General features: G+C 43.0%; 1 protein-coding gene across 1 annotated transcript; it reads right to left on the reverse strand.

The window, feature by feature from the left end:
• Nucleotides 1-563: 563 nt before the first annotated feature.
• On the reverse strand, nucleotides 564-8081 carry RAD51AP2 (RAD51 associated protein 2). The gene is made up of 4 exons (XM_077152962.1): nucleotides 5186-8081; nucleotides 4392-4475; nucleotides 2402-2437; nucleotides 564-842 (listed from the first exon to the last, which is right to left on the reverse strand). Exons 1-4 carry the CDS (start codon nucleotides 8079-8081, stop codon nucleotides 724-726), a joined length of 3135 nt encoding a protein of 1044 aa, XP_077009077.1. The 3' UTR covers nucleotides 564-723.
• Nucleotides 8082-11904: the final 3823 nt, after the last annotated feature.

The raw sequence follows: 11904 nt of genomic DNA on the forward strand, positions 1-11904 counted from the left end.
CACAGTGGCTCAGCAGGCAGAGTTCTCACCTGCCATGCTGGAGACCTGCGTTTGGTTCCCGGTGCCTGCCTACACAAAGAAAACAAAAACAAAACAATACTTTGTTCTATGAATGAGTAAATGAATAGTAGATATTAACTACAGGATCATAATTCTACTCCGTGGCCCATGCTAGGTAAATGCTAGAGGAGGAAATAAAGATAGAAAAAGAATGCAGAGCACAGTGGCCAGAATGCTGTAAGGAGAAAGGCTCTATCCCAAGCTGATACTCATCACATGACCTTGAAAACACTGCACCTCTATCTTCTCATATGATATTTGAGGGGAGTGGATTATAACAATGGTTTCTTACTTTTTTATGAGTTACAGATCCTTTTGAGAAACCTATAAAGGCTCTTAATGTTCTCCGCAGAAAGATCATATATATGCATAATAAAGAATAGTAAAATCAATATATTTCATGAGATCATGAAAAGCCTTTAATGTCTACATTGTTAATATGACATGACAATATCAATGAAATATTTTATAACATTTAATAATGAAAACATAATTCACACACACACAAATTTCCATACTTTATAATAGAGAAAACCCAAAAACCCCAATCTGGGGGACAAAAACACAAACATTTATCCAAAGAAAGTAAGAAAATATTTCTAGATGTTAAAAAATGCTTGGAAACATAAGAGTCCAATATCTTCATTTAAGTTCTTGTAACGTTTATTTCAGATAGGGATGAAGCTGTTTAAGCTTAGCTTTTCTTGACAAACCAATCCTGATTGGCCGACTGCATGTCTTAAGAGGGTATACTCTTGAAATTCCATGTGAAAAGTTGCTACCTAAACAGATGACAATAGAATTACATAACGGGGTAAAAATTGCCAAAAGTTTCTATGCTTTAAAATGTTACTAACTTCTAATCACAATAATAGCAGCCTTTACTGAGTAGCTGAGTGCTTTAAGTGCATTATTTACTTAAACCTGTCCCCATTTTTAAAACAGGGAAACCTAAGCACAGAAGAGTAAAGTAAATTGCCCATAAAATAGCAACTAAATAAAATCAGTATTCCGGTCAGGCAGTCTTCCTTAACAATAATGACACAACAATACAGACTTTAAAGTCAACCGGCTGCAGTGTCTTTAAAGAACATGTTTTTCTTTTAGAAGCTAAACAAGGCTATCTTGTTAATGGTTATGTTTAGCTTCTAATAGAGATTATTATCAATAATAGAACCCAAATTTTTTTCATCTGTTATACACCATGAAAAGCTTTGATTTTGAAATTTTTATTTAACATTATAGTATATAATTTTTAAAGAGGTTCAAAATATTTCATGGAGATACATCTTTTCTTAAATCAGTTAACCAAATGGGTAGGTTCAACTGCCCTTGATAATGAAATACAACAATACCTCTAGCTTTCACAGTGTATTTTTTTTAAATAAACTGTGAGGTACATAGTTAGAAATGTAAAGTTATAAATGTAAAGAAAGTTTTAATGAGTTAGTATGAACTTAATCCAATAGCACACTAAGTAAAAAGGATATAATCAACCCAAAGTTAAATGTGGCAAAAGGTAAACAGCATGATTTCTATTTAATGGAACCAAATCAAATCTCTGGGTGTATTTATGTAAATATTTCATATTATAAAATTTAAATTACGTGTATATGGGGAAAACCACAATAATAGCTATAAATCAACCTATGATACTTTATTCAACATTAAAATCATAAAGTTAATTATAAAGAGTTAGAGAAAAAGAATGTTTTATTGATAAAGACTTTTCTAAAACTTAAAAAAAACTTGTCCAAAAACAAAGCAAAATTGTTGGATCATATCTGATATACTAGGTTCTAATATAAATTAGAAAATTTCTGCAATTTATGCTATGCACTTCTTTATTATAAGATTACTATCTCAGAAAAAGCCAGGATTAATAACCTATTTGATTACTTTTACTAAGTATACTTTTCCTCTTTCATTTTCTAACATGATACTTTGTTAATTTTGTAACAAGTGAGAAGTCACTGAACCCATTTGTATCAACAGCAGGGCTTTTGCAAACCACATGCCTTCAAACTTAGTCATAAGTTGTGGTGGTGAGGGTGTGCTTCCTTATCTCCTTGAATTTCCTACCTTTTTATTAAATGGGTTATAATTCTTTTTATTATTGTTATACACTGAATTAATTTTTTTGCTTTACAGTATTTAAAAATTCTGGTCATTCAAGCATACTATCAGAAAATACTTGTTCTAAAAGTCAGTGTTAAAAAAATGTCAGAAAATGTGTTAGTGGTCTTTTAGAAATAATACTACCTCAATTATTTTCTAAATCCTTGCAATTAAAATCACAGACTAGGGTAGGTCATGGTGACTCAGCAGGCGGAGTTCTCACCTGCCATGTCGGTGATCCGGGTTCGATTCCTGGTACCTGCCCATGTTAAAAAAAAAATCACAGACAAGGAGCATCTTTATCTCCTGGGAGCTTGTTAGAAATGTAGAATTTTAGGTCCCTTCCCACGAACAAATCAAAATAATTTAATGAGATCTTCAGGTGATTCATATATATATATTACAGTTAGGAAAGCACTGGTCTAAATGCTATGTAAAGTACCTGGCAGACTGGCTGGCTGGCATATAACGCATGCTCAAAATAATTTCTACATATGTGCGAAATAATTGCCTTCTCCACACCATAGAGAAAAGACAGAGTAAAAAAGGGTGCACTGGAGACTTACAGTGGTAAAAATAAGTCACTTAAAAGAGAAGGCATCGTGATGGCAAGTGGGGAGGAATCAAGTGTTTTGGAACAACTGGGCTGTTCCGCATGCCTTTAAAAGCACGCTGTAAAAGCAGGCACCAGGGTGGGCCGGTACAGTGACAGAGTTCTCACCAGCCATGCTGGAGACCTGGGTTCGATTCCCAGTGCCTGCCCGTGCAGAAAAAGAAAGAAAGGAGGCACCCATCCACTCAGCAGTTAGTGCCAGTGCCTGCCCCTGTAAGAAAAATAAAGGGGGGGGGGGGGAAGCAGGCACCCATCCACTCAGCAGTTAGTCCCTTCTTGTTATCCCACTTCCCAGTAACTCCCAACTTTCCCCTTACACTATGGATTTGAACAAACCTCAGAAAGACAATTCCCTTTTTATGTGCCTTTAGAGTGAATTTAAGATAGCTATGCTTACACAGTGTTAAGTAATTGTGCTGACCTCACATTATTTTTCATATTTTGTGACAAGGAGGCACTGTGCCTTATGCAGAGAGAACCAGGTTATTATGAGTTTAGGTATTTCAAACAAATGAAATGTTTCTTTTCCTATTTGTGCACATACTTTAATTAATCTTCTTCATATATCTATTTCATTATCACAAATATAACAATTATGACGATATGGGTGGGTGCCCCTTAATCTTCCTCCGTTCCAAGCCAAAGTTATGTTCCTAAATCCAATCTTAGACTTATGGAGTAGTGCTCTCTCAATTATTTCATTGATTCAGGGAAGGAAAGATGATGTGTGTGCTCCTGAGCTTCCAAGGACATAGACTAATTTTTAAGATTATTTCATTGTAAGCTCAGAAGAGAGGAAAAGCAGCAATTCTGGGCTGACTGACTTCAGGGACCAGAGACAGCCTCTGCTGACGACGAGAAGCCCGAGAACGGGCGCCCAACTGAGGGTGACCAGGTAGTTACATTTCACCTCCATCACTATTCTTCTGGAAGCCTATTGTCACCCAATACCAGAAATCTCTGGTCAGACTATTGCTTTGCCTAGTTCCCTATTTTCAATCTTACTACTACCTGACCCCCAGATGTCATACAAGTTACAATCAATGTTAGGTTTCTTGTATCTTATTCTGATATCGTGGACCTCTTAGGCAAAGGCTAGAGTTAGCTGCCTAACTTTTCTTTAGTTTCATTTTTTAAAAAAAAAATAGCAGTCAAATGTCCATATAAAGAGCCCCATCACAATAAAAAGTACAGAGAAATATTGATAATAAATAAATAATTGGGAGTGGCATCTCATCACTGGAAACCCACTTAGACAAGAGCATTTTTGGTTTTGCAACAGAATGTTGCATACTTTAGAAGGTATGTTATATCCACATACCTACCATTCCACATAGTTACTGCAACACATCACTGCCAATATTCTAACACAGTTTGGAAGACTGTATTTCTCAGTAGTATTCTAAATGGCATTTTAATTTCTAACCAATTTTTAATCTATCACTGGAATTTGCATCAATATATTTATACATGTTTACAAAATAGCAAATCTTGGCATTTATTTTCTAACAAGTTAAATATCTGTATTTTCCCATGATAAAAATACAAGAATGCAATAATCATCTTAGAAGGTATTCTAGAAGATAACCAAAAATGTTACCTCTGTTAAGTGAATAATTCAACTTTTCTTCTTTACATTCGTCAGAAAATAAAGCATTTCTTTGAGGAAAAGATTTTTCACAATCTGAAAATTAAAATCAATGTATTATAGAAAAATAACTTTTATATAAACTGTTACTACTAAAGCAAATTATTTTTTCAGAAATATTTCCTATATTCACTCCTAATGTTTAAAGAAATGTAGCAGTACTCTTCACAGCTCCTTCAAAAAGTTTAATAACTTATTGACTTGCACTTCAGCATATCATTTAATGTTTGAATGGCCCTCATGCTCAAAATACAAGAATGCAATAATCATTTTAGAAAGTATTCTAGAAAATAACTAAAGGTTTTGCCTCCCTTCAATAAACAAATGCATTTATCATCCTTATGTTTGTCAGAAAATAAAACAGGTGTTTGAGGTAAAGATTTTTCACACTCTGAAAAAAAGTATTGATAAATTATAGCAATAAGTAACTTTCATATAAAATATTAACACTATAAGCAAATTATTTTTTCAGAAATATATCCTTCAATTGACTCCTAATACATAGAGATATGTAGCAGCACTTTTCAAAACCCCTTTTAAAAGTTGCATAGCTTGTTGCTCTTGACCTCGGTGTATTGTCTAATGTCTGAAAAGCCCTTTATGGGAAAATAACATTTATCAATAAATCTTGTCCTACAAGTAATCTCTATCTTCATTTGCCAACATTACATGTTTTGCCTACAAAAGAAAAGAAGCCGGACATGTCTTTTCTCAGGTGCAAGAACATTTTAAAACCACTGCCATACCTTCCCGGGAAGTGGGGTGGAGGGGTTCCTCCCCCACTGCTGGGGGGCAGCAGTGGGCCTGGGGCAGCCCTCGGGCCCCAGCCCTGGGCACCCCTCTCCACTGGAAGGAACTCGGATGTCTTCTGCGCACAGCAGGGCCTGCTGTAGTGTCCCAGAGCAGAGAGGCACGTTTTTCGTAATCCTTTTCTGCCTCCTTTTTTAACAGTGAGTCCTCATTTTCTCCCAAGCAATTCTCTTGCCCATTGTTTGTTTCCACAGTGCTCAGTATTTCTTTGTCCTCACTAATTTCGTGAAACATTTGAAGTTCCTTAAGTACCAAATCAAATTTACTCTTCATTTCAAAATCCTTTCTTATCATCAGAGCTTCTGTTAGTAAACACTTAGCAGTTAAGTCCTGAAAACATTCTTTGTTCCCTGCACTCAAATCAGTTTCAAGATGGTGATTAACACATTCTGTAGAGCCATTGTTTGGATAAAAACACTTTGAATTAGCTAGCTCACTTTCTTGCAGAATACTCTCAAATTGATTTTTGTCAGCTATGTTATTTTCATTAGCACATGTTTGGTTTTTCAGTAGAATTGCATCATCCACATTTAGTGTCTTATTCATTAATGAAACTGACCAAACAGAAAATGTGCTATTCAATGAAGAAGAACCACCTTTCTCTTTCTTTTCTGTCTCAATATCTTTATGGACAGAATAGTGGTGACTATTGGTTAAGCTTTGTGTGATTTTTATTTCCTCCTTGGAGATTAAGACCTGTTTTCTTTCCTTTCTTCCACCTGGGAGGTTACTGAGACCCAGCATGTGGCCTGGGGTGGTGGTGCTGGTGTGCATGGTGCTGCTGTGTGGGGTGCTGGTGTGCAGCATGTTGGTGTGTGGGGTGCTGGTGTCTGCAGTGCTGGTGTATGGGGTGCTGCTGTGCAGGGTACTGGTGTGCACATTGCTGGTGTGTGGAGTGCTGCTGTGCACGGTGCTGCTGTGCACGGTGCTGCTGTGCGCAGTGCTGGTGTGCACGGTGGTGTGCAGGGTGCTGGTGTCCGCAGTGCTGGTGTGTGGGGTGCTGGTGTGCGGGGTGCTGCTGTGCGCAGTGTTGGTGTGTGGGGTACTGGTGTGCAGGGTGCTGGTGTGCAGGGTGCTGGTGTGCGCAGTGTTGGTGTGTGCAGTGCTGGTGTGCAGGGTGCTGGTGTGTGGGGTGCTGGTGTGCGTGGTGTTGGTGTGTGCAGTGCTGGTGTGCGGGGTGCTGGTGTGCAGGGTGCTGGTGTGCGGGGTGCTGGTGTGCATGGGGCTGGTGTGCAGGGTGCTGGTGTGCACAATACTGGTGAGCGGGGTGCTGGTGTGCACAGCCTGCTGCCCCGCCCTGGGCAGAGCCTCACCTCGGCCTGCAGACTCGCCATGCTCCTGGGGCCTTTCGGTGCCTAAGTCCTGTTGGCACATATTTAAGTCACAAAAGTTTTCACGAATGGATCTTCCATTGTTCTGTGTAAACTGAGAACAAAAATTAGGATTGGTTTTAACGGTAATAGGACTAAAGTGAGCCAAATTTTCCACATTCACGACTTGTTCAGGACAGTGCTCATTCTTATAACCAAGTTCTTTCATCAGAGAAAGTTCATCCACGTCATCAGGATCTATTAGAGGAATTTTTTCATAAGTGTCAAAAATTGGAAAATGTGCATTCTGGGCAGCCCTAGAGGATGAATTGGTGGTTTCTTTCTCACACCCTTCCAAAGCATGTTCAGGTTTTAATCGTTTTCTTTTCTTTACCATAGGCTTCCTATTTTCTTCTAACATACTTGAAAAAGTTGAAATCCTCACTAGGTGTGCCGTATGATTTTCCACTATGTCTTTTTGATAATTTAAGTAAACTGTCCATTTGAACATGTACTCCTCCAACTTGCATTCAACTTTGGTTCTCGAGAAAGGGTCAGAGGTGGGGCCGGGCGCGCTGACCGAGGGCCCCCAGGGGCCGGGCGTGCGGATCGGGGGCCCCCAGGGGCCGGGCGTGCGGGTCGGGGGTCCTGATGAGCCGAGTGCGCGGATCCGGGGCCCCCAGGGGCTGAGCGTGCGGATCGGGGGCCCCCAGGGGCCCGGCGTGCGGGTCGGGGGTCCTGATGAGCTGAGCGCGCGGATCCGGGGCCCCCAGGGGCCGGGCGTGCGGGTCAGGGGCCCCCAGGGGCCGGGCGTGCGGATCGGGGGTCCTGATGAGCCGGGCGTGCGGGTCGGGGGTCCGCAGGGGCCTGGCGTGCGGGTCAGGGGCCCCCAGGGGCTGAGCGTGCGGATCCGGGGCCCCCAGGGGCCGGGCGTGCGGATCCGGGGCCCCCAGGGGCCGGGCGTGCGGATCAGGGGCCCCCAGGGGCCAGGTCTAGGGGCCGGGCCGGGCCCCCCGCGTGGGCCGCTGGAGGCAGGTCTGGGGCGCCCTGAGCCATCTGCGGGGACACCGGGCTGTGCAGGGCGGCCGCCCTCGCCGCCGGCGCCTCCCGGGGCCTGTGGGGAAGGCCGCTCCTCTCCCGCGGGCTCCGCCTGCTCGCGCTTCGCCCCGGGGCGCCTCAGGAGGCCGTGGCTGTCTCTCCCCAGCGGGCGCCCTACGTCGGGGCCTGCGGGGGTCCGCGGCCTCCCCGCGCCGGGCCGCAGAGGGTCTCCAGGGAGGGGTTCCTCGGGGGCGCCCCGAGTCTCCTCAGCCGGGACGGCGTCGCGCGCCAGCTCCCGCGCTTTCTCCACCTCAGCCGCGCCAGGCGTCGTCGCCCCGACACCGCAGGGAGCTCCCCGACCCGGACGCGGGCTCGAGGGCGCCTCAGCTGCCTCAGCCGCCTCAGCTGTGGGCGCCTCAGCGGGCGGGGTGGCCGCCCGTCGCCCAAACTCAGCCAGCCGTGGCCTGTGTGGCAAGAGCGACATGCCAGCACCTGAGGACGTCGGTCCGCAGTCCACGCACGTCAGCCTCCTCGGTGTCAGGAGGTGGCCCCGCCCTCTAGGCCCCGCCCCTCCGGGCCCCGCCCCGCCAGGCCCCGCCCTCTAGGCCCCACCCCGCCAGGCCCCGCCCCACAAAGCCCCGCCCTCTAGGCCCCACCCCGCCAGGCCCCGCCCCACAAAGCCCCGCCCTCTAGGCCCCACCCCACCAGGCCCCGCCCCACAAAGCCCGGCCCTCTAGGCCCCGCCAGGCCCCGCCCACCCCTGAGGGCGCCCCTCCAGGCCCCGCCCTTCTCAGCGGCTCTTGGTGGTCCCCAGCCAGGGCAGCCTGGGGCGGGTGGTCCCCGCCAGCGCAGCTGCGCGTGAAACTCTGGTGCGCCAGCTGAGCACCCCTGGAAGAAGTCGGTAGCAGCGTGTGAAAATTATTATCCAAGAGTTGCTAATCGTCGCTTAAGACGATAGAAACAATTTTCACATGAGCTGCAGGGTTGTCTTCTCCAATTTTCTACTTAAAATGACTTCACTTAGATGTAAAGTTTTATATTTGAACTATTCCATTTATTGGAAGCATAAATAAAATACAGTCTGACTTATTCAATAACAATTCTTTTGAAACATTTTTCCTTTTCATCTGCTTTGAGAATCATTTCTTTACGATTTCCAGTCAGTTTTGACTTTTGTGAATTCAATAATCATAAAGATAAATTTTCAAGATGTTTATTATTATCCACATGCTTATGAGGAGACATGGTCACCAAAGACCTCAATCCCCTTGGCTGGTGGTTGTTTTGAATTTGGTTTATTTTATGTTCCTGGAGATAAAAATTTGTAACTACAATTACATCAGGGCCCAGGGCTGCATATACGGTCATCACCACCAGCAGATGCTGTGGGTGTAAATGCTCTCGGCCTCGTGGCTTGTGCACTCTTACATACATTGTGTTTCCAGTTCTGGTCATCCGCTACTACTTTAGCTTGTAAATTCCTCACAGGACTGTTTGCTTAAACTAGTAGGAAGCCTGGCAGGAAACACTATAAGTAAGGCCGTGGCGGTGGCTCCCACTGCAGACCAGTGAGTTCTCACAGTGCCACCTCTGTGTTCCTATGTCCGAGGTTTTCCTTCCCCCAGACTGCCCACAGATGCACACTCCACACCGAGGCAATCTGCACTATGCCTGCCACCAGCCCTAAGAACTGACTTGCAGAGGTAAGGTGGATGTAAACAGTGCACCGGCACATTGAGTTTTCCATTTGTAAAGAAAATGCCATGTGCTCCGTGGTTTCTAGATTATTCTGTAACTTGGTGTTTGGCTTGTTTTGGGGGCTAGGAGGTCATGTTCCAGGAACAGAACCCGGGTCTCCTGCACGGAAGGTGCCCTCTACCTCTGATCGTCTGTGTGCCCACGTGTCTGACTTTGACTTCACTTTGCTGGTATGTCCAAGAACACCGAGCTCTTCCCAGACTGTTTTTTAGATTTTCATCACAACTTTTTTATTGGATAAGTTTACAGAAAAACCATACAGAGAATACAGAGCTCCCAGTTCCCATACATTCCCCTATTAACCCCTCGCATTATCAGTGTGGGACATTTGTTATTATTGGTGGAAGATAATTATCATAATTGTACTATGGTCCGTGGTTTACACTAGGGGTCCCTATTAGTTTAAAGAAAAAGAACTATTCATCATTTAAAGACTAGAATTCAAATAACCCCCTGAAATATTAAATTCAGTCCAACAAAAGTTTGAAAACTATGTTCAAGACACTGTTAGGCATACAGAAATATGCAGTTTGTTTCCTCTATCCTGAAGAAACTTAGAGCAGTAAATCCAGGAAAAGGAGTTTTTTCTTGCATTTACTTATTCAAACATTACCCTAATAACCATTCCTATTTCAATCAATGCCTATTGAAACTGTAAGTTTTATGCAGGTTTTTTGTTTTACTTTTTAAATGCTGTGCCAAAATAGACCAGTTAAAGGTGAGAAATGTAGAAAGGTGTAGCTTCAGCTCATGATATTCAAAATATAAATGAGGTGTTCAAATTGTACCCACCTTTCAAGTCCCATCTGAAATGCCATGTTCTTCTACACACTTTACCTGCCCTTTCTGTTAAAGCACTCAACTACCTTGTTTACATGAAATTGTCTTTAAAGGCAGTACCTGTCTGAGTCATTTTACCATGTTCAGACCTGAATAAATGAAAGAATGAATGAGTTCATGGGATAAATTCTGCACTAAAGACACGGCACAAGCTCTTGTTAGAGTTGTTAGAAGTTCACTCAGTAGCCAAGGTGGTCTGAAGTCCAATGTCCCTAGCATGCTATGTCAGAGCTCACAACAAGGCCTCACCTTCATCTTTCCATCTTCATCTTTATTTTTTCATTTGCTTCATGCTGTCTACACCATGCCATCTCATGCATATTCTCAATGCCCTCCTCTTTCTCCACCTTGCAAACTCCTATTCAGCCTTCAAGGTCCTACCCCAAATTTACCTCCACTAAAAAAGCGTCTCAACTCCTTCCCTGTCGTGTCTAATACCTGCGTGGAATTACTTGCTTCTCTATCTCTGCTGCCGCACTACCTTATTCTTAGCTGTATTGGAGCACTTCATCTTATTGTCATCAGCTGCTTCATGCCTGCTCCATTAAAGTCTGTTAATCAAAGACAAGGGTTTATTCATTTTATGCATCAGTGCCTCACACTAAGTCCCTCAGTAATGAGAAGAAATGAAATGGCATTATTGGTGATATACCTCCCCAAAGCAAGTGGATTTAATGTTGTCTTGAGAGTGTTTAAAGTTACTGGTTTTGGTTTGACTTTGTATTTTAAAATGGAGTTTTGCTTGACATTATACCACCATAAGGGCCAAACTTTGACTTTTAAGTATTACTGTTTTAACATCACTTCAGTTTCATGGTCTCCAGATAATTGACACAGCGTTTATTTTCTCATTTTTATCTTTTAACAGATCATGAATATGGTAAATAAATAAAATAAACCTAAAATCCTGTTACAAATGGAAAGACATTAAGATACATTTGAATACTTAATGACTAACAAAAATATTTAAACAAATATGAGGGGTTGCAGAGTAAAATAGTACCACTTACTAAAAATATTTTAAATAAATATTGAAGTATAACAAGTAGCACTTTTTATCAAGTCAATGATGAAGACCAGGTGAGATAATATCTAAAAAGCCACGATGCTCTGCATACCCGCATATGTAATTAACCTTTCAGCAGAGCATACTGGTAGATGAAGTGTAGTTTATAACAAACAGGTTGTAAATGAGACAACGGGCTTACAAATGCTCTAAGCGATTAACCACCATCTTATTCTCAATTTACATCAACAGCTGCATTATCTACCCAGTCTAGAAACCTTCGTGTTGTTAACTTTTTTCTTTTTTACCATCTTTCCCCAACAATCAACCCCCATGTAGCTAGCGATCAGATCTTGTAGATTCCCTTCAAATATGACCCTGAAATTAATCTTACCTTCTGTGCCGGTTTGAAACAGTTACGTAGGCCAGCAAAGCCATGCTTTAATCCTGATCTTATCTTGTGAGGCCAGACCTACTGTTTAGGCTGGACACCTGTGACACACCCAATTGTGGGTGTGACCCTTTGATTAGATGGCAAGGTGGCCCCGCCCACTCCAGTTGTGACTTGATTAGCTTACTGGGGTCCTTTTTAAAGGGGGAAGCATTTTGGAGGAAGCAGAGAGGCTTGGAGAGAGCAGATGTACATGAGACTCAGACATTTGGAGATGCAGAAAGAAATCGCCCCCTGGGAAGCTGTTTGAAA

This window comes from Tamandua tetradactyla, chromosome 3 (genome assembly GCF_023851605.1).
Source record: "Tamandua tetradactyla isolate mTamTet1 chromosome 3, mTamTet1.pri, whole genome shotgun sequence".
Classification (NCBI taxonomy): domain Eukaryota; kingdom Metazoa; phylum Chordata; class Mammalia; order Pilosa; family Myrmecophagidae; genus Tamandua; species Tamandua tetradactyla.